The sequence below is a fragment of the Linepithema humile genome, chromosome 3, assembly GCF_040581485.1.
Source record: "Linepithema humile isolate Giens D197 chromosome 3, Lhum_UNIL_v1.0, whole genome shotgun sequence".
In the NCBI taxonomy this organism is placed as follows: domain Eukaryota; kingdom Metazoa; phylum Arthropoda; class Insecta; order Hymenoptera; family Formicidae; genus Linepithema; species Linepithema humile.
Window position 1 is genome coordinate 7677930 of NC_090130.1, and position 21044 is coordinate 7698973.

At 36.9% G+C, this 21044-nt stretch overlaps 2 protein-coding genes across 2 annotated transcripts in view; one reads left to right on the forward strand and one right to left on the reverse strand.

Annotated features, from left to right (window-relative positions):
* The window catches only part of LOC105676470 (MAP/microtubule affinity-regulating kinase 3-like), a 122803-nt gene that overhangs the window by 29116 nt on the left and 72643 nt on the right, over nt 1-21044 (reverse strand). The window lies entirely within an intron of this gene.
* The window catches only part of rsh (radish), a 131183-nt gene continuing 120759 nt past the window's right edge, over nt 10621-21044 (forward strand). The window contains 2 exon segments of the mRNA XM_067351915.1: nt 10621-10653; nt 10655-10725. Of these exon segments, the coding sequence (XP_067208016.1) occupies nt 10621-10653; nt 10655-10725 (104 nt within the window).

Here is a 21044-nt window from a genome sequence, read left to right on the forward strand (position 1 = left end):
GGACCCTTCCCTCTCGTCATCAAGTGGCAAGGTACAACGGCGAAGCTCGCTCAATTGCCCCTGGAAACCGATATTAACGCGGTTAGCGATACTCCTCCTCGACGTAGAGCACCTTCGGGGCAGAGAGCAGCTTTATATACAATGCGAAATTGAATTGCAATCGAGATGATGCATCCTGTGACTTTGTACATTCAACTGCGCACTCCGTCGTACGGTGAAATTGATCTGCAGCTGATCCATGCTTTTTGTTTTAAACATCTCGTGTATCTCTCTAAGCCGTGAAAGACAATATTTTAGAGAAGGATAAGTTTTTGATTTTCTAATTTAATTTTCTTAGAATTAATTGTTGATCGCAATGCTTCGTACATCGAACAGTCATTACATTATTCAAGTAGTGGCTATTGTACTTGGAAAGCGTGCGTTGCGTGATGTAAAATCTACTTGCTGATTTTAACATCATTTTACTGTTTAACAACACACTTGCTGATTTTGCATTTCAAAATCTTAATTTTATTTAATTTATGGATTTTTACGATATTATTTTACGAAAAAAATTTTACATTATTTTGATGTAGGCATAATAATGTAAGAAACAGATAGAAACGCTAACTTTCAATCTTTCTATCTGATCTATATCATTACTGCATCTCCTGCTTGCAGTATTTCGTTTGTTTTTTCATTGATGTTTTCGCATGCACCGAGTTTCACCGCAAACAACCCCGCGCAAATTATTATCATTTACAAGCTGACGGCACTTCAATATCATTGCGTTGCCGCCGAATGATAAATTAATTCCACATAAGGCTCTAAGTGCACAAACCGATGCTCCCAATTGCAGGCTAGAATTGCGTAACTACGCGCTTATTAATTGCAACATGCGTATGCAATATCGTCCGCGAATCGTCGAAAATCAACTCGATGTGATATCGAAAGCATGTTTGCGTGATTTTGATGGTAGTGTGAAGCGTCGGGAAACGCAAACAATTAACCCATCGCTCCGGAAACAATCAACTGTAACACTTGAGATTCACAGGCATTTTCGTGTCAGTGCAGAAAATTTGTTTGAAAGTTCGTTCTATCATTCTTAGCAAAATCGCACGTGTATTGCGATACTTTTATTAATAGTTTTCAGTGTTCATGGAAAGTTATCATGGACGAATTCCATGAAAAGTAAACTGCATATCGGGGCGCTCGATTTGATATCCTGTTGTTTAACGATAGCACAGCTATCGAGTATCGCAATAACCTGTGTTATTTTCCGCCGCGTTCAAATAAGCTGGAAAAATGTGTGCGTAAAAGATATACTCGACAGAGGAAATAAATTCATATGGAATTGTATCACCGTATGCATTCAATATATTATATTAATTTATACAATCGATAAAAAAGTAGAACAATAAAATAATAATATTTATAGTATCTTTGGTTCTTTTCACTGTTTTTGTCCCGTCTGTTTTTCGTGTTTTTTCTCTCTCTCTCACACACACACTCAAATTCGCATACACAAAATATTTCTGCCAATGGCGAAAAAATGCGTGCCTGGAAATATGTGTATCGAGTATCATCGTGCATGTGGAGAGATAGAGAGACGGTCCTCCGGAGATTTTTGTTTCCACCTTGCTAGCACGGCCGTATCATCGATCGGTCATTCTGTCACCGGTTCGACAAATTCTTTCAATACTTTTATTATTGATCATATGTAGTCATAAATAAATATAAAAGTATAGAAAACGTAAGAAAACGTATTTTCCTTTGATAACAATTTTTTTATACATATATATTTTCTAATAATAGAAAAAAATTGATTCCTTTTAATTAAAACGTATTTATAGAGTACACATTAATATAATTTTGTAAACATTACATATAGATATTTTTTTTATTTAATTTTACGCAGACATAGATTTTTTCGCGGTGCAACGGTCACTCTTTGTTCTATGAGAGCTCAAGGTTCAATCGAGGGTTCTTCTAAAAGAAATAAAAAAGAAATACAAGAGTTTACAGCGTGAATGAGGCAAAAAGGGTAGTTCAATAATTAAATGGAAGCCAAGAGCGTAAAACCTCTCTGGGGATTCTCGAATGCTCTGACATATGGCTAGTACTTTGAGTTGATTCCTTCTCTGTTAGATGAGAAACAGAAGAGAGAGAGAGAGAGAGAAGAGTCCACTATGTCGATCACTCATTCTGTCAGTCTCGCAGCTCGATATTTCTATTATAGGTCTAAGTACAAGAGAAGACGCGAAAGGATTGAGGGAAAAAGGATGTAGATAAAAGGATGGAGAAACCACTCGTCGGGGAGCAAGCTACAGCGGGTCGAGTTTATCAGATTTTTGCGCTTTGTTAAAAATGTTATTGCACATTGCCCAAAAGATTATATTCCAACCGCTTGTACTTTTAAAAATAATTGTACTTTTCAGTACACTTTACGAATTATATTTCTTATAAATTTAAAAACGTGAATATTGCATAGATTAAAAACGATTTTGAAAACGCTTAATTTCCAAAAAGTTTCACGTCGGTATATTATTATATATCCTTTACGAATAAGACATGATGAACGATCAATTTTAGCATTTTTATATAATCTCTAGCGTGAATAAAATATTTCTAGATTAATAATTTTCAGATGTATCAAATTATATTTTAAAAAACTGACTGACATTTGTCGTTTTATATTAGCAAAGTATAAAACTTTTTGTGATGTTAAAAAAGACTGTCACATTTTTCTACTTTTATTATTAATAATTTTATGCATATTTTACTTTATATTCTTATACATATATCTCATGTAAAACACATGTTGGATGATATTGTATTACTTTGACAAAGCTGAACAGTTTCGTGGAAAAACAATCTTGAACGAAAATGTTCAATTCAAAGGACAAGTTATATTATATCGTGAGAGATTGATTATCTTTCACACGACTACTTTTTAGACTCTTAGTGTACGTGTGCGTAAGTTATGTGGTTGCGTATCAATGCCTTTGTGAGTTACCAGCGTGTATTTTGACAGAAAATCTACATATATCTTTATTCCGCGTGATGTATTCAACTCATACGCGTCGTTTGCGGTTTATTGACTTTGTTAAATTATTTATAGTATTAAAGAGAAGACTTTCTCTCTGCATGAATGGATCGAGTTACAATTAAGATTGTTTTTAAGCGGATCGTTTCTTTTTTTCGACAAGAATCAGATTTCTTGTTCAATTTTCTGATAATATTTTGTTAAAGTTTACTTTTCAATCTCTCTCCGCTATTGCAAGCGTCTCCTTTACAAGTTTTTATGTCTTTGTAAATTTTAGTTTGATGATCAGAAACAACTGCGCCAACTTTGCTCGCCCTGCTTTTCTTTAAATTCTTTTAATGTTAATCCTTTTCTGAAAGCTATTTGTGTTACAGTGATGAAAAAAAATAAGTTTAAACCACGCTCTCTAAAATTTTATTTGTGTAATTTCTGCATTTTTGAGAATAGCTTTCAAAATACTTAAAATATTTTACAATGGTATAAATAATTTTTTGCATTTATATTAACGTTTCTTTCAATATTTACTGTGTTCGGTTCAAAAGATTCAAAAGAAAAGATTAAAAAATATGACAATTGTATTATCGTTGTTACGTTTGTCCCATGAGAAAGGCTTCCCCAAATTCGGTTGTCCTGATATTTTACGGTTAAGTCGTAGATCTCGGATTCTATTATTTTCTATGCTTCTCGTTCTCTTTTACCTTTGTATCTTTTGTCATATTTTGTACGATCACAATCGAGAGATCGCGCGAGCGTGTATTATATTCCCTCCTACGTTATACTCTCTCGCTTTCATACGCCGGGCTGAAATCGCATTCTCTAAAGTGCTCAGCCTTTATGAATGCGGAATTATTTATAACGTAACGCGACGAGTATTTGTTCGCAGGTGTTCGCGCGCGTGTTGGTTGCGTGTGTGGCTGACGGATTCGTAATAGGTTTAAAAACGCATCGGTAAATTTTATAAATTTTATATAAACTCTGATGGTACCGCGAGATTACAACCGTTCGACGCGAAATTCGGGGTGCCGTGTGTGAGGTGCCGTGGGTGGGTGACGCGTAGTTTGAATGACAAAATTCTGAGATCGAGTTGATCGATGCGGGTCATAAAGTTAAGTAACAAACCCGGCCGGGTTCGTATTCTCGGACGTAGAAACGTCGGAGTCAGGTAAGAATGCCGTATAAGAAGAGCGATTTTATATAGTTTCTTAGGTAACATCACGGTGAAACGAGGGTCGAGAATCCTCTCACCGAGTAACAAGTGGCTCTCGACGAAGTGCCTGCAATCATGCCAACCGCGTTTAAGTGTATAAGTAAGAGAATAAAGTTGACACCTTGTGGTTTCGCAGTAAAATAGCAGTTGCAAAAAAATTTCAACATATGGCGAGATAAGTTTTCAATCATTGTAATACAATACGATTCGACAAATCTATATGAGCGCTGGCATGCCCAAGGCAAAATTTTACATAACAGCATTGCGACGTCGATTTCTTGTTTCAGCGAGACACGGTAATTCAAATTCTTTAACCGATTGAACAGCAGCTTTACTGGCAATAAAAAAGAGAGAAAGAAAGGAGAAATGGAAAAATACAAAAAAAAAAAAAAAAGCGCAGGACAATCTGAGATTAATCTAGCGATGCGACATCGCGTACGTGCTCTCCGCATGGCGAAACGCGGCTGGAAAAGTAATGCGTTTCAGCTTTGTCCAACCCTGCCCATAGGAAATTGCGCGTTTCATCGTTAACCCGGTGAGTTTTCGTACAGCGAAAGTGATATCGATCGCGGTCGCGGATACACCGTGTGCTCGGAACGTCGGGCGATCGTCCAAAATCGGAACGCAGCCGTCGGCGGCAGCAACAGGCGATTTCTGGCCGACGCGGCGAAGTGTAGGTCGAGACTCTCCTATCTATTTCGATTTCCACTTTGTAAGCAGACAGACAGGCGCGCAAGTAGGCGAGTAAGCCGTGAGGCTAGCAGGCAGGCTGGTAGGCAGGCAGGCAGGCAGGCAGGCAAGGCAGGCAGGCAGACTGCCGCGATATTGCCTCTCTGTCTGTGTGTATGTGACGTATTGATTGGAAGCTGGGGCTACAGGTGGCTTTTCGGCGCTTGCGCCGCGCAGGGGATATGAATAAGCTCCCGTTCCCTTATTAAAATACCCCATGAACTTAGCGGAGCAATCGTTACCTGAGAGAGCGTAGCTGCTTCTCTTCCCCGCACCCCTCCCTCCCTCCCTTCCCGCCCCCTCTCTCTCTCTCTCTTTCTCACCCGCTCCATATTTTTTCATCTAAGAATTCTTCGTCGACCCTTGATATCTTTCCAGCATCCGGGTGCGCATCAAGAGAAACACATGTAATTTCTCGGATCCGTAGTGATGGTAAGATGAATAGGGGTGCGCTGCGAAGGGTGACAAAGAAACGGCAACCAAGTTCGAAGCTTCGCGCCCCTCGCGATCGATCTCGCTCGCTCCCGTTGCGTTTTCCGCTCTTATTCCGCTCGCCTGTCGGACGGAGGCGGATGGATGCAGGGCCGGGGCCTGCCAGACGAGTTGGCAGCCGCCTGGGGGTGTATCAATCGAGTATTGTTTTGCGAAAATTCGCCAACAAAAAGTCATTCTGTCAGTTTTGAGCGATTTTTCAGAAAACACGGCACGTGTATACAGCATTGCAAAAATAAATGAATGGAGGCAACGCCCTCCTCTGAACAAGTTGGAATCGATCTTTTTGTTCGTTAAATTCAAATTTTGCCCTCAGAAAATGTGATTATCAATTCAGACTTGGATCTCAGAAAAAAAATACATTTATATGCATTTATATATGATGCAATTCTTTTTACAACCTTTTTACACCTGATCTGTATGTTTCAGAGCGAAAATGTCTGAAGCCGAGTCTAAAGAAGAGGCCGTATTTCAATCGGCCATGCTTTTCCTCTCACCTTACTCGCCAGCTGGCCCCAGGCTTCGCCTTTCTCGTTCTTCCTCGTTCTTTCGGGAGCAGGTGGGATGTCACCGGCGTCGTAATGGACGAGCAGGTTTTGCGCGAATATGAAAGATTCATGAGCGGACGAACCTCGCCGTCGCAACTTTTTAATTAGACGATTCTTTCGAAAAAATAGGCCGTATACGAGGAATGCGACGTATAATTGATACGTTATCATCTAATGAGTACCGATAATCGCCTGGAAAAACACGTTATGAATTTTCCGTAATAAAAAGAACCCTTTAAGTCAGTTTTTGTTTTACAATCTCTGCATTGTACGATATTCTTCAACGAATCCATCTCCCGACAAATTTGAATTGGTTTCTCTTTAGTGAAAATTGCCTTTAAAATAATCCTTCTAACTAAATATTATATTAAAATTCTGTCAAGTAAAATAAAACTCTTGTTTTATCTTTATTTTTATAAAAATAAAATTCCATTATTGATTTATATTTTTGCAAAACGCAGATTTTCATGATTTATGATTCGGAGAGGACTAGAATTGAGAGAGATAGAATGCCTCGATATTGAAAAGCTTTTTATTAAAAGAGGAGGAAGCTTCGAATCTTGATCCACGGTAGAAAAGAGGAAATAGCTGCTTCTTTCATCGTTCAACGCACATGACCAGCTTTATGGTACACACAAGTCGCTTTTCTTTTGCTTTGGTTGACCAAGAGTTTACCGTGTAAATTCACCTCCTTTAACCTTGTCGCGTCTTTTTCCTTTTTTGGCGTCTAGATGCGCTGCTAGTATACGCTCCGGTTTATGGACTTAGCTCATCCATTACACAGCGTAGCATGCCGGCTTATAACATTTTAGTGTCTTTTAGTATGGTACTAAAGTTTGATTCATCGCTCATACCGCGCGCAGTCTATGCAAACGAAATCGCATTGGAGAGCTGCTATTCGCACCGCCGTATATTTGGCAAATGAGCAAATATTTACGCTGTGCCTTGTGCAAAGAACAAAAGATTTAACGCCACGGTTCCGCGACGCTAAAGTTAATTCGATCGTACACTTCGCAGTAACTTCATTTCTTCGCGTTTATCCAGAAAAGCACTCAATCGTACACAATTAAATAATAAAAATAGCACAATATGTTTATTATAATGCATTAAATTAGCATCTTATTAAATTCAGAATTTATTCTGCAGAATTGCAATATATATATATATATATATATATTTAGAATTTAATAACTTATACAAACATCGCATAAAAAATACAATTACATAGTGTACGCTTCTTGGAGGATATTCTTGATTTTAGATAATAATTAATTTATAGAAATATTTACGCAGTTTGCAGACAGTATTAATTGTTTAAGATGCTACACCTGCAGAGACAGCATCTCTCGCAAATGGAAGCGTAGGAAGGTATTCCTCTGGGAATACCATCGATAAACAACGACGATTCCCTCTGCAGGACGTCATCAGGCACTTAATCGAGACAACAGTCCTGTCTTGATATCGCATCTTCCTTCCTAAGACAAATTATCTCAAGACGAGATACGTATTTTTAAAAAGACGCTACGACTCTCCGACGTATCATTTTCTCAGATAATTTAATTTCTTGTCGACCTTTTTGGAACGGCGAGATATTTTAATGAACATTTCAGTTAAACAGCGTACGATAAAGAAGTTTGTACACGCTCGCGGAATATCAACGTAAATATTATCGTACACATATTATTAAAGCCAACACGTTTGACAAAATGTCTAATTATTTATCGTAAGATCGTACCTGAATTGCAATAGATTCAATTCTGCTTTTTTTCGTCGTGCTATGACAAAAAATTATAATTGTAGCTCTATTTTTCAATGCTTCTTATATTGCCAGTATTTCTACGTTTCGATTATCAATGTGGCAATTAGAGGAAGAGATGATGTTTTTGCCAACGAATACGAATCTTTCCGAGCAATTAACAGCGTAAGAATGTGATATATGTAATCATCGGTAACACAAGGCCTCTTATCGTTTCTCTGACGTCCGAAGATCGAGAGCGCAATTTGTGGTTATCGAAGAGCCAGTTTTGAGGCAGCTCTTTGGGGTGCAGGCATCTCGTTGAATAATACTCGTCATTATTTTCTTTCCTTGTATACAATCCTTCAACTTCTCCTATGGGAAATGGCTGAGAAAACGGTCTATTTTGTCTCCCTGTAAATTACAGTATCGCGTCTACCAGCCCGCGTACGGCAGAATGTATTGGTTACAACTTTTTACGATACTTTCTTGTTTCATTAAATAGCCACTTTGTCAATAGAATACGACGTTTCAAGTAACGCGATAGCCGCGTTACAAATGCAGAAACAGTGACAACATATAACTAATGTAATTACAAATTTACATGTATGCCACGTGTACGTTAGCAAATGCACAATAGCTACTTCATGAAGTATCTTGTCGAGTGAATAACAAAGTTTATTAATCCCATCAAAGTTGAAAAATGACGCTTCCGACATTCCTCGGCGTCTCTTAAATCATATTACGGTAGAGGGGTGAGAGCAGGGGGCATTGCGGATAGGACGCCTTGGCGCAATTAAGATTTTGGCGTACCGTAAAGGCGAGAATTAGCCGCAATTTTGAAAGAGGTATCTCGGGAAATTCTACTGTTACAGGATTCGCTTCCTTGACGGAAAACAGTTACCTGATGAGCTCGCTCCGCGCTCCACGCTCCTTTATCGTCTCAAGCTACCGAGCAATTAAGAATTTCGTCTCAAAGCTATTTCATAATAAAGCTCACGCAACCCCCCTTTATGGAGGCGGCATCCCTCTTTTTCGCCCACCCCGATGTTATATCACGTTGATCTAGAAATGAAAATTTCGATGTTACACATCAACTAAAATAAATCTTTTTCGGTCGGCCCGAAACCTCCGAATCTCAATTTTATACGGTTTCTTTGATCAGGACGAAAGTAATTTTTTCTTTAATTAGAATGTGGGAATATAAGGAGAGTAAAACTTTACCATCGAAGTTTAGACAGATTTTACCTTCTTAGAATTTTAACGCGAGGTTCGATTACCAAGATGTATAATCTTGATCAAAAAGTTACAACAAATCTCTTCTTCGATCAGTTTTCCTTAATCGACTTCATCGAACTCATAAAAAAAAGTCGTTAAAATTGAAGTCAAAGTTTCTTTTGACATTTTTGATTGCCTTCATTCGAAGTATAGTGGGAATAATCTCTAAAAAAAGACATGTCAAAAGTTGATACTCATATTTATTATTACCTCTTTTCCGCGATACTAATTTTCTCGATACGCATTATGCGTTACTTCGTGCTATCGAGCAATTGTCATTGTGAAAGTTGCATACTTTTGCAGTTCATATTTCGAGAAGGTTACTGCAAATATCTTTTTTATTACTTTTGAGTTTTTGCAATCAAAAGAATAAATAGCGCGCTTGTGTGTATCTAGTAATATAAATATATTGTATTATTTAAATAATTATGTCAAGAATTATTTCATAATTATTGTTTGCACAATAATTTCGTAATCATTTAACAACTCCGCGCGCTGAAACAAATGAAAAAAGCAATTCTAAATACAAGCACCGAGTCGTACCATTAATTGTCGATGTAACATATCGCATATTTTACGCGAAATATCATGTGCAGGCAATGTAGGCGTAGACAGCAAATGTAATATCGTTCAACGAATGCAATATTGCACAATTAATGATCAAATATTTGCTTATTTTACGTGATATTAACTCTTTATTGTCGGATTTCCCATCTTGATATGCGAGAAATTAAATAAATGCGTTTTTCGCTATACGCAGCTAACTATACAAGAGAGCATTGAAATATGATGCATAAATCGAGATAGCTGAGTATGAAACATTTTCTACGGAGGTATTAAATAAAATAGGCTTGGTGGATTGCAGCGAATTTGTGATACAATCTTTAACACTGCGAGTGTCACGCTCACACGGATTTGTGACGTAGAAGGCACATGATAAAACGCTGTCTGTATTCGTGTATCAACGCGTTTATATTTTTTAATGGATAAAAATCATGGCGAATATATATCTATGTCTGATTGTTTTTAGTCAACAAAATTTATTGTTAGAAACAAGCACGCGTTTAAATAGTTCCCTTGTTAAGTCGTATTCTCTATCAGAAATATTATTTTATATTTAATTATTCAGCAAAAATTGTGAAAAATTCGCATTACAGTTTAGCTGGAAGTTTTAAGTGAAATTACAATTCTCCAAATTACTTTTCTTTTATTTTGGTGCTTCCTTTCTATTTTCAGTGTTTTACTTTTCGTTATAAGACACCAATGTATTTCTAACTTGCAATTTAGTTGGAAACTTTATTATCTGGAATAAACTTTCGTCCGAAATTCTGTCAAATGTAAATTAAAAGCTACTACGGTCGGAAGGAACATTTATTCACACACGCAAAACATTTATTCGTGTTTCGTGCCGCTGCAAGACGATCTCACCGTATTTTCCCAGTCGATGCGTCCCCCTATCAGTCCGGAGAAGAGCCCCATCCCTTCACCGGCCTCCGACCGTCCTCCTTCCTACCCCCCTTTCCGTCCATGCTCGCCCCCGTCGCTCGCTGCTCACCAGCCAGTGTGTACACGTAAACGCAGAGGGGATGGAAAGCACGTCTGCGCGATGAGGACCGGGATAGGAGTGAGCCTCTTTCGCGGGGGATCCGACGTGCTTTTCCACCCTCGACGGCGACAGTCCTGCCGCACCGCCAAAACGTACCACACAATCGTGAGTAAATTTGCAGACTCGCTGATCTCTCGCTCATTCCTGCCATCACTTTCTCTTTTCTCCTCTACTTCACCTTTTCTCTTTTTGTCTCTTGTGATGTCTCCGGCGATTCTTATCTCTCTTTGTCTCTTCTCGCTCCACCTCACTAGTTCCCCTCTTTTCTTATTTCTTTTTCCATTTCTCCACTTCGCGTACTACTTCTACTTCATCGCCGCGATTTTATCTCCCGTACATCTAGTGCCCGCGGTGAGGTCTCGTGGTACGCGCCGGCAAAGTTTTCTGCTGTTCAGTTTGCGCGCCGAACTGGAAGATATCGCGTGAAACGCGCTTCGTGTCGTTTACGGTTGTCGGAATAGCGGGAACGATTTACGGGCCGACCTTAGAGCCGCCAGTAATGTGCTAGTTGTAAAGCTTTTCGTTTCCTCAGATTTACCGGAGTAATCTTTAAGTTTGCGCGCTGAATTGCAATGTTGCGTGAAACAGTTTTATGTTGTTTTTTTTTTTATTAATTGTCTGCTATTTAGGAAATAAAAAAATAATTTTAGGGACTCAGATTAGCGCGACGGATAATGTGCGCGTAAAGTTTTATTCTTTTTTTTTGTCGAGACTTGCTGTTCTCTTTTATTGACGGCAACCGTTTCATTTGCTGATAAGATCTTTGTAATTAAGTGCGTGAAACTTTGTCGCGATATGAGAGACATTTTTTAAGATTTATGCGACAAGTATATTTAAATATTCCTTTTAATTTACTATCCTTATTATTCCCAGTTTTACATCTCAAAATAATTACATGAATAAAGAAAAGTTTAGCGTTTTTCTTTCCGCGTATTCTTTTTTACCTTGCTAGTTATAATCGTTACAATTTTTAGAAAATTTTTTAATTAAATTATGTGGTAAACTAAAAAATGCTGCCTAAAAATTTTTATAATTTAATGCAAGTAAAATAACAAAAATCATTTCTAAATAAAACAAATTTCTAATAAATCTTGTTCGAAAGATATTATCTGGAAAGTATCCTCCTAAATCACAATGTTGGATGTACATGGAGTTTTTAGATCTTAAGGTGTTATCGATTATGCCGTTATCCGACAAGTTAAACTCGGGCAAAGTTAGTAATAGAGTCTTCATGGAAAATATTTTCGAACTATAGTAACGATCATAAACTAGCTTTATATTAGAAATATGGTTATCTATATCCGGTCAGTTTTATTAAACCTGAACGAGGTCGAAAAGCTCACTCATGTTTCTCAAAAATTATTCAAAATCAAAGTAAAAATATTCCATTTATACAGTCGAATATCGTGGCATTTTATATGTTTTAATTCGAAATGCAGCACAATTAACAAAACAGTATAAAATTTGTGTTATAAAAGTATAATAATATAATACGCAAACGTATATTTTTCGCAATATAATGTAATTATATAAAACATTTATAAAGCAGACGATTATAAGAATATAAATATTAGTTATGCCAATCTTAAGATGTGGAAAATGTACAGTCAAAAATATAAAAATACATTTGAAAAGATGCGTTGTTAAGTTTAAAGTAAAAAAATCACGAGCGAAGCAATTGAGAAAATTCTCGCTTTGTTACGGGATACATTACATTCCATAGGATCGTGTCGCACGAATGATTTGGTCAATTATGGTAGTACGAGATCATTGCACCTATACAGTAGTGGTATCGCATCGTGTTTCGCGTTGGTGAAGAAATAAGGACCTCCGCTTCGACAGGTGCGGTTGCAGTTGTCGGAAGTTCCGGACAATCGAGGAAACGAAGTTAGGCAAGCGCGAGATTACGTTACGCCGTATCGGATTTCTCCTTCTTTCGCAGCGGAAAAAGAACGATCTGGTCGCCTACCACGATTCCTACTTCCGTTAAAACTCATAAGATCTATCTATGTATACCGTCTGTTAAAATTCATAAGGATATCTCCGTGCATTATGCGAGTATTATATCACAGAGCGTCCCAAAACTATCGGATGTCCTCTTGATAATTATTTCTTTGATTTTCAATCAAATCAATTTTTTCACATCAATTTTCTTTTATAGCGAAATTATCGAGGAAAATTTATCACTCACTGCTATATTTTTCTGAATCTTTCAAATTACAATTTTATTGAAAGTTTACTTGAAATTAATTAATTAATTAATTAATTAATTAAATTATCTGTTGTCTATTCTGAAACTTAATTCGCAAAGAATTCTATATTCTTAATCATTAATTATTCAAACATTTTTTATCTGGAAAGAAATATCTGGTTTTTGGGGCATTCTATATAAATGAATGATAGACTTGGATCCTTTCTCATAACACGTTGTTTTCCCCCATTATATATATTTATATATATATATATATATAAATGTGAATCACACGATAAATATCTGAGCACCAAATCCCACTTGTGTCTGTAGTCGTTACGGTTATCCTAAGCGCGGAATATTCTATTAGATCCAATGTCGGATATAGTGCACATAGTTTACGAGATATTTATCACTTCAAACAAAAAAATATCTCCAATTTTGCAGAATACATTTATAATTCTGTAATATCTACAATTATACTTATTTATAATTATGCAATCAATCAATCCTCAACTGTTATGATTGAAAGAAAGCATTACTATCTATCTATCGAAATCAAACTGGCCGCGATGAGTAAAATGGCGTTGTACTTTATATATATCACCCGCTTTTAATAACTTTCCTTTATGATGAACGGAAAAAAGTAGGTCAGACGCACGAAATGAGGGTGAAACCGGAAAAAAACACAAGTTAAAAAGTGTTTCTGATAGCGACAAAATATCTACGCACGAATCAATTTCGGCGCTATCATAATAATTGAGGGTTAAAACACACACGCGATTGACCGTAGGCAATTGCTAATTCTGAAGCTAACTTCTGTAGCGAACAATTGATACGTTACATGCGTATCAGCCTGGAATAGAATATCGCGGAATATTGCGGCAGGTGAATATAATATGCATCTGTACACAAAACACGATATGGATAACCGATAATAATAATTGTTCGGCGAAAATCCATTGACGCAGGGAAAGCTTTATGGGAGGGTTAAGTTAATAATATAACGTAATAACGGGCTCCCATCAGGACTTTGTAAAAGATCATTCAAGGGTCTGGTATTTCGATAAACCTTAGAGCCACATTATAAAATCACGAGCTGCTTTGTCTCAACTATAAACCGTTACTTGAATATTCAATATCAAATAACGTTTAATTAATAGGCAATCAATGTAGTTTATTGTGCCTTTAATTTTATTTATTAAATTCATATGTTTCACTCTTTAACGTAATTTCATGCAATTAAACCTTAACTATATTGCGGCAAAGTCAATTTGTGACCTTATTGTGTGTGTGCAAGTTAATAATATTATAATTTATCTGAATAAAAGTTGAAGAAAACATTATCAATGTATTGCTATTTCATTTGCTATGTTATTAAATATTATTAAATATTTTGCATAACATGATAACAAATTCGAGAATTTAAAAAGTTACAAATTTATTCGAGATTTTATATAATGCGAAACTTTTATATCTATAGTCTCGTAGATTCTATTGAGAGAAATAACGCCCTATAATTAAAATCGATAGCAGCGGTTTGCAGAGTCAAAACCGGATCGATTGCAATTCGACATGGACTGAATCGAATGTTTGTTTTGACGTATCATAGAGAAAGAGTGCCGAGCAATACCGTAAACACGATCAAGTCGATGCACCGATGAACACTCCACAAAATGGATAAAACAGTGACTCTACCAATTCGCCCGCGACCTGTCCGGCTCATCGTGATTTTGATCCGCTTCGATCTGCGTGCGAATCGTCCATTTCCGACGACGATGCGCTCGCTATACCTCCGTGCACGAGTTACGCTCGAGGGGCGGATATTTATATTGTTTGAGACGAGCTCAATGCCGATATAAAGGTAATAAAAGACACTATCGAAGACGACGACGATGACGTGCAGTGTATATGTCGGATCAGTATCGCAATAATCTGATAATATTGACTCGGTATTTCCATGATGCATTGCCGCTTCTCTATATCAATCCGCAAAATCGCGAACAAATATTGACTGGAAAATATTATATCGTTACAGTCGGTCGAATTATTGATAGATGAGCAGTTGAGTAAATAAGGATAACGTAATGTGTTTTTCGGACGTTTCTCTCTTTAAAGATTGTCGACAAGTGAGCGCTGAGAATGAATCGCGAATTATTTACCCCGAAAATAATGTAAGAGTCATGCGTTAAAAATGGAATTTCTTAAAATGGACTTAAGTGTGTGTATCACTTTCAATAAAAATAATTTATATAAATCCAGAAGCTGTATTTCAAACATAAATTTCTGCATAAAATTCGCAGCGTATTGTTTAAAATTTGGACGAACTGCTTTGTCGCTCTCACAAAGTCGATAACTCGAAGGTTTAGCTTGCCGCGAAAGGAAAGAAAAAGTGTTACGACGTGTCTTTATCGCTTCGTCTCCCCTCTTCGTCATCTCGTTAGAATGTTTACGCAAGTGCGCGTAGATCGTATCGTTGCCTGCCGAATCAGCCGTGATAAAAGCGCGACACGTGTCACTGCTGAACCTGTTCCGGCGTGTAAGCAGCGAACGAGGAGGAATATGCCGATCACGAAATGCGGGACGCGCGGATATCGAGAATTTATTCCTTATTGGTCTGCATTCTCTGACGCAGCAGCGCTTCTCGCAGATTCCCTGCGGGCAGCCGAACCGACGCCCGTCCCCGTGCGTAGTTGAATATAAATTTAAGGATTAAGAGAATCTGGCGAAGCGACACGCAAAAGGCGATGTTTTAAAGTTGGGACGAGTTAAGCCGGGAGCATACAGACATTTCTGAATATGGAAATATCGATCAGGTGACTACGAAGAGTAATACCTCTGTAAATGGGAGACGCCGGGAAATCCGTCGAAGGCAAGTCCCGTTACATTTGCACAGAAATTTTTCATTGGTCGACGACGAGATGTTGCTTCGCAGAAATGATAGATGATTCTCGCGTACAGCACGGTGCCGGATCGTATTTTAAATATAATTCCCCGATCGGATTTGATTATCAATTATTACGTATCATAAATTGAAAAAGGATTTTGAAATCTATTTGTGAATCAATATTTTTGTATTCACATTATCCTCTCGTCGCGGCATATATTCTCTGCGCGGTGTGATATCTTTTTTTTTACATATGTATAGGAAAACAAAATTGATTGAAATAACTATTTAGTATAAAAATATTAATAGAAGCAATGCAAAGGAATTACAAATTATGTAATAAAAATTGGCGAACAAAACCATTGATTTCGGGTTATTGTGTATTGTAACGAATGCCCGAGGCGTATTTTCTGCGGCATAAAGGTTCGTTTTCCCAAAATTATATCTCCCAAAAATTCTCATGCATACATACTAATGGAGTATTGTACATCGATGCATTGACCTGGTTTCTGTTTCATAGCGAATATTGAACATTAATATCAAATACGATTTCATGTTTTTTTCTTTTTGTACGGAGGATTCGCAATTCAGCCGTGAATACGTCACGGGTTTACAAGGGAACAGCATTAAGTGCGAAAACACGGCTTTGTGACAAATAAACTGTAAAGTATAAAATATAATGTAGTAGAATATAAAATATAGTACAAAGCTTTTTCTTGAAAAATATGCATAAAGATATGAATTCAACAACAACTCCAAAAGCATAAAAATAGTCGGAATTTTAGATTCGATATAAAACGCTTAGATATTTAAATTTAAAGAATGACACGACAACATATTTCAATCTATTGCTCTATAAAAAGAAAGATATTTTTGTTTCATGAAGAAAAAAGTACGCAAAGCCGATAAGACTAATTGATGAATATTTTTATACAGCAAAACCTAACATATTCTGCTAAATTTAGTTTAAAAATTATTCTTTTGCTTATAGAAATTTCTTTTACCAAAAATTCAAAATGAAATAAAAAACTAAAAATATTTTCAATAGTAAATATTCAATATAAAAGAAAATTTTCAAGAGACAAGTTTCTCTATTGTGCTTTGTTAATGCCACAAAGGGAAAAATTTTTCAAGAAATGCTTTTATATCTTTATATATGGGATTATATTAAATTAGAAAATATATACACACACACACACACATATATTAAAAATATATCCTGATAAACGTATGCCTCTTATTTAGTCTCTTTATTCAGAATCTACAACGTATCGTGAAGCTTATCGAAATCGAAGAGGTACAGTTGAGTATATTTGTTTGTTATCGCGCTTTTCCCTCGCGTATAAGCCCACGCGATATCCAACGGCACTTTATACCTGGCGAGACGAGCTCGATTTCCTGAGAGCAAAGTTGCGTTACACGCAGGTGTCGCATCCGGTGGTGGTCCGGTCGAAGTATATTGTTCCCCGCGAAAAGCAAAAGCGAATTGCGCCCCGGTTTCGCTTCGGTATCGACCGCTTAGGCTTGGCACTATATCTCGCTACTATCGCAGATTCCGATTATGCACTGGTGTTTGCGATGCAACAGCTTCAGCTTGCGAGCGTAAGCTCGCGTCTATACGCGCGCATCGACGGTGGCGTGTATAAAAGATGGCAGGCTTAATGGAACACACGTATCTATGGGATTATGTACTGCGCGTAGCTTGTGTATAAGCAGCCAGCATTGTTATCGTAATGTATTAACAATAGGTTCAAAGTGCGATTCGTTCAATTAAATGAATTGCTGTTGCATAAAACGATACCTCTTTATTTTATACTAATTATAATAATTCTTTGTTGTGTTTTTATAAATATTAATTATGATTTAATGCATAGCATTATTCATTTTGTGAATGCGCATATAATGCGAATAACGAATTTCTCTTCTTGCTTATTAATAAATTGTAACAACAAAGCGAAGTAATATTTTTATGTTAAAATTTCGCTCAAAAACAAATAAATTAATATACCATAAACAGAACACGCCGCGATTCTTATAACTTGGAAAAATAATGAAATTGATGCATATAACATTATGAAATATTAATATTGTTGTACAATTATAAATGTGCGCGTATTAAATACATCGCAACGTTAATGCGCTATTGCAATGATACAAATCTCTTTGTGATTCGTTCGTGAAAAAATAATTTTTATATACGAGATATTTTTTTCACGTAACAGCAAATAACGGCTTTAACTTGATTATTGCCGGTCAGCGGATTCAAATCCGTGGTATATGATATCCGGTTCCATCGCGCTGCCTTAGCGCCTCGAAAGTAATCCTTCGGAAAGTAATGAGTTACAAGCATTTATGTAACGCGGATGCCTCGCGAATGCCTGAAGTGCGAGTCGTCGCGTTTTCTTTGATCGACGATGCGAGATCAAAAGCTCCGTTCCTTCGAAGCGTGGTCCTCGTTATCACGGCGACGTAAACATACACCTCTGCATTCTCTCGAGATCGTCCTAGCTGTGCATTATGCTGAGTTAGCAGTATACAACCATAATAATGCACATCTACGACAATTCTAAGAGAAATAGAATGCTGAAGTGAAGAACTGGAATTGATGTGCCTTCACGCGAGTGCAACTTTTGACGCTATAAATGTAAAATGTAGATGAAAGCTGGGATTCTGTGACATTATAATAAGCCGCAAAGAAAGTATTATAATAAATATAAATCAGGTTTTGCAATTAAGTACTTCAAACATTTTTTCTTTCGATTTTGTTTTTTAAAGTGCGCGAGACACGCAGTGATTTATGTTATTGATTATTTCATCAATTATGGCAGTTTTATCATCGGGAATAAAAATGTTACAGATGATTTTGGTATATTTATAATTAAAATCTAAATTCATTTTGCTGGTTTCAACCCCGCACCATTGTTTCGACACGAGGAGGGGCCACGGTCTTACCCTTAGATGGGATTTCAAATTAACGTAAATTCAATCGATAAAGGGACTCGAGGCGCTTAACTGGCGCAAAGTTTTTCAATCAACCGTGTAATCCATGTGCTCGATTGTTACAAGGTATCCGAAGCGGAGAAAAAAAAGCGTCGCTGGCTCGCAAATGTTTACTTTCAGCCGCGAATTTGCACTCTACAGAGTGCACGTATGATTCAAATAATTCGAGAAATATGTAAAACCATCTGTATATTTAGGGGCGACATTTTGTGTCGAGCGACACTTCGAAATATTTTGCTTCGCAATATACTGTAACTCATACGAAAAATATATAGCCTTTATATCTGTATTTTTCGGATCTCCGCGTTTTCTGCCATAGATATCTCTGTATTTCGTAATAAATATTGGAATTGTTTGATCAAACTGAGAATATCATGCAGTGGCATAGCAAATTGCTGAATATTCTGTGCGTGAAATTGCTCCCGACATCGGCGAACGTAAAATAGAAGAGGTCGCCGTTTACAATCGTTTTTACAACTTTGCGATTAATCGAAAAATAATTGCTTACGTTAATAGTTCGCATAAATAACGGATTAAACGGCGAAATAGAGGTAGTAGGAAGGGACGCCGTGCGCCACTTGTTGTTGCAGCCAGTCGCGGAGAAGTAGAACATTTTAATTAGTGTGCACGCGTCTAGCGACGAAGCTGTCCAGCTGTTTAACTGGTGTGCCTGTGTATGTGTGTAATGTGCATGTCCGTGATAGGCATTGACATTTCTGTGCATACCACGCCACGTTATACGGTGAAAAACCTCGCAAATACAAGGCCGACACGTAGGCGATGCCGGGAACCTGTGCGTTCGTAGTAAAAGAGTAATTACTGTAAGACGGGGATACCCATCATTTTATGCGCAATTACTTTGTTTACGAGATGCCGCCACTTGACAATTATACAAAGCGCAATTATGCTAAATGAACTTTACAAAATAATAATAATCTATCTCAACGAACACGAAATCTTGACATACGTCAATTTTTGTATAATAATTTTGGCTTAGTGTAAAATTTTCCATCTTTATTTATATAATTTTAAATATTTATTATTTATCAAAGTGCAAAGAGATGCAAAGGGTTAAAAATCTAACGTTAAATACTTTCACGAATTCTTTGCGAATGAAGATATGACGTATTACATCTGTTTTGATCAACCCAAGTTTTGTATGTAAAATTTTTCTCTCTGTTAGAATCAATTCCTTCCTCTTTTTACATTCTCTCGATAAATATTTCTTCTAAATTAGCTGCAGAATTCATAGATGAATATTTTCAATATAAATGTCTATATAATCCGAATATGTTCGAATAGGAAGAGTTAAAGAGGAGGGACAGAGAACGCATGCGAGTCGCGTTAATAAACTGTCACAGCGTAATTTCGGGCGGTAGCGAAACGAAACGTTATTTCCGCCGCTGCAAATGGAAACGGCAGTTACAGAGGGTGCGGCAATATTTTTGCGATTTGCAGTTTTTTACGAAACGCTAATGTTCCGCGGCGGATGCACGCGTGCGAGGCGCGCGTTCAGTTCAATATGTTAATGCACCGAAGTGCGAACGAACGAAATGAATTTTATTCGATCGCGGCCATGCGAATTCACAACATACAAAACGACGTCCGTTTATATTGGCTTTGAGCAAATTGACGGCGGTAATCGCATGACATTGTGATTAGAGATTGTCAACGCGTCAGTAATGGATGTTCTCGAAGCGTTTATTTGCCGCATTTGCGCACGATCATTGCGCTGCCGGTAGCAATTAATCACTCCGATCGTCCAAATTCGGGCGAATTATTACTTTATCGCGTCATTGTAATAGAATCTACTACAATTCTGTCATTGTTGTTATAATATTGCTAAAATATGTCATCTCTCTCAAATTCTACTTTAATCTTGTACAATTTATCCAACGAGAAAATAGAGTAAGGGAAATTTCATCTGTATATGCTGCAGAATTTTCAGGTTGTATTTTTATATCTTCTCGCATCAATAGGTTCTCATTAATTCTCTAATCAATTTGAAATCGCTTCTTTCTTTCTCAAAAATTTAATTAAATTGTTACATAATTTTTCTCCACAATTTTTTCGTATTTAACGTAATACTTTTTTTGATATATTTTATAATTAAATTTAAAAAGTAATAATTGCAAGTTGCAGTAAATAATCTCCGTTATTAGCTTATTCCGTTAATTTACGGACGTATGTACATTAATTTGTTGAATAGAGTTAACATATAACACAACCCCTTCATTCGTTTTCACGTTAATTAGGTTGCAGAAACAAATAGCTGAATAATTTCAGAAATTCCTCTAATTCACAGAATCGCGAGCACGCGCTGATCAATAGAGAACATTGTTTCTC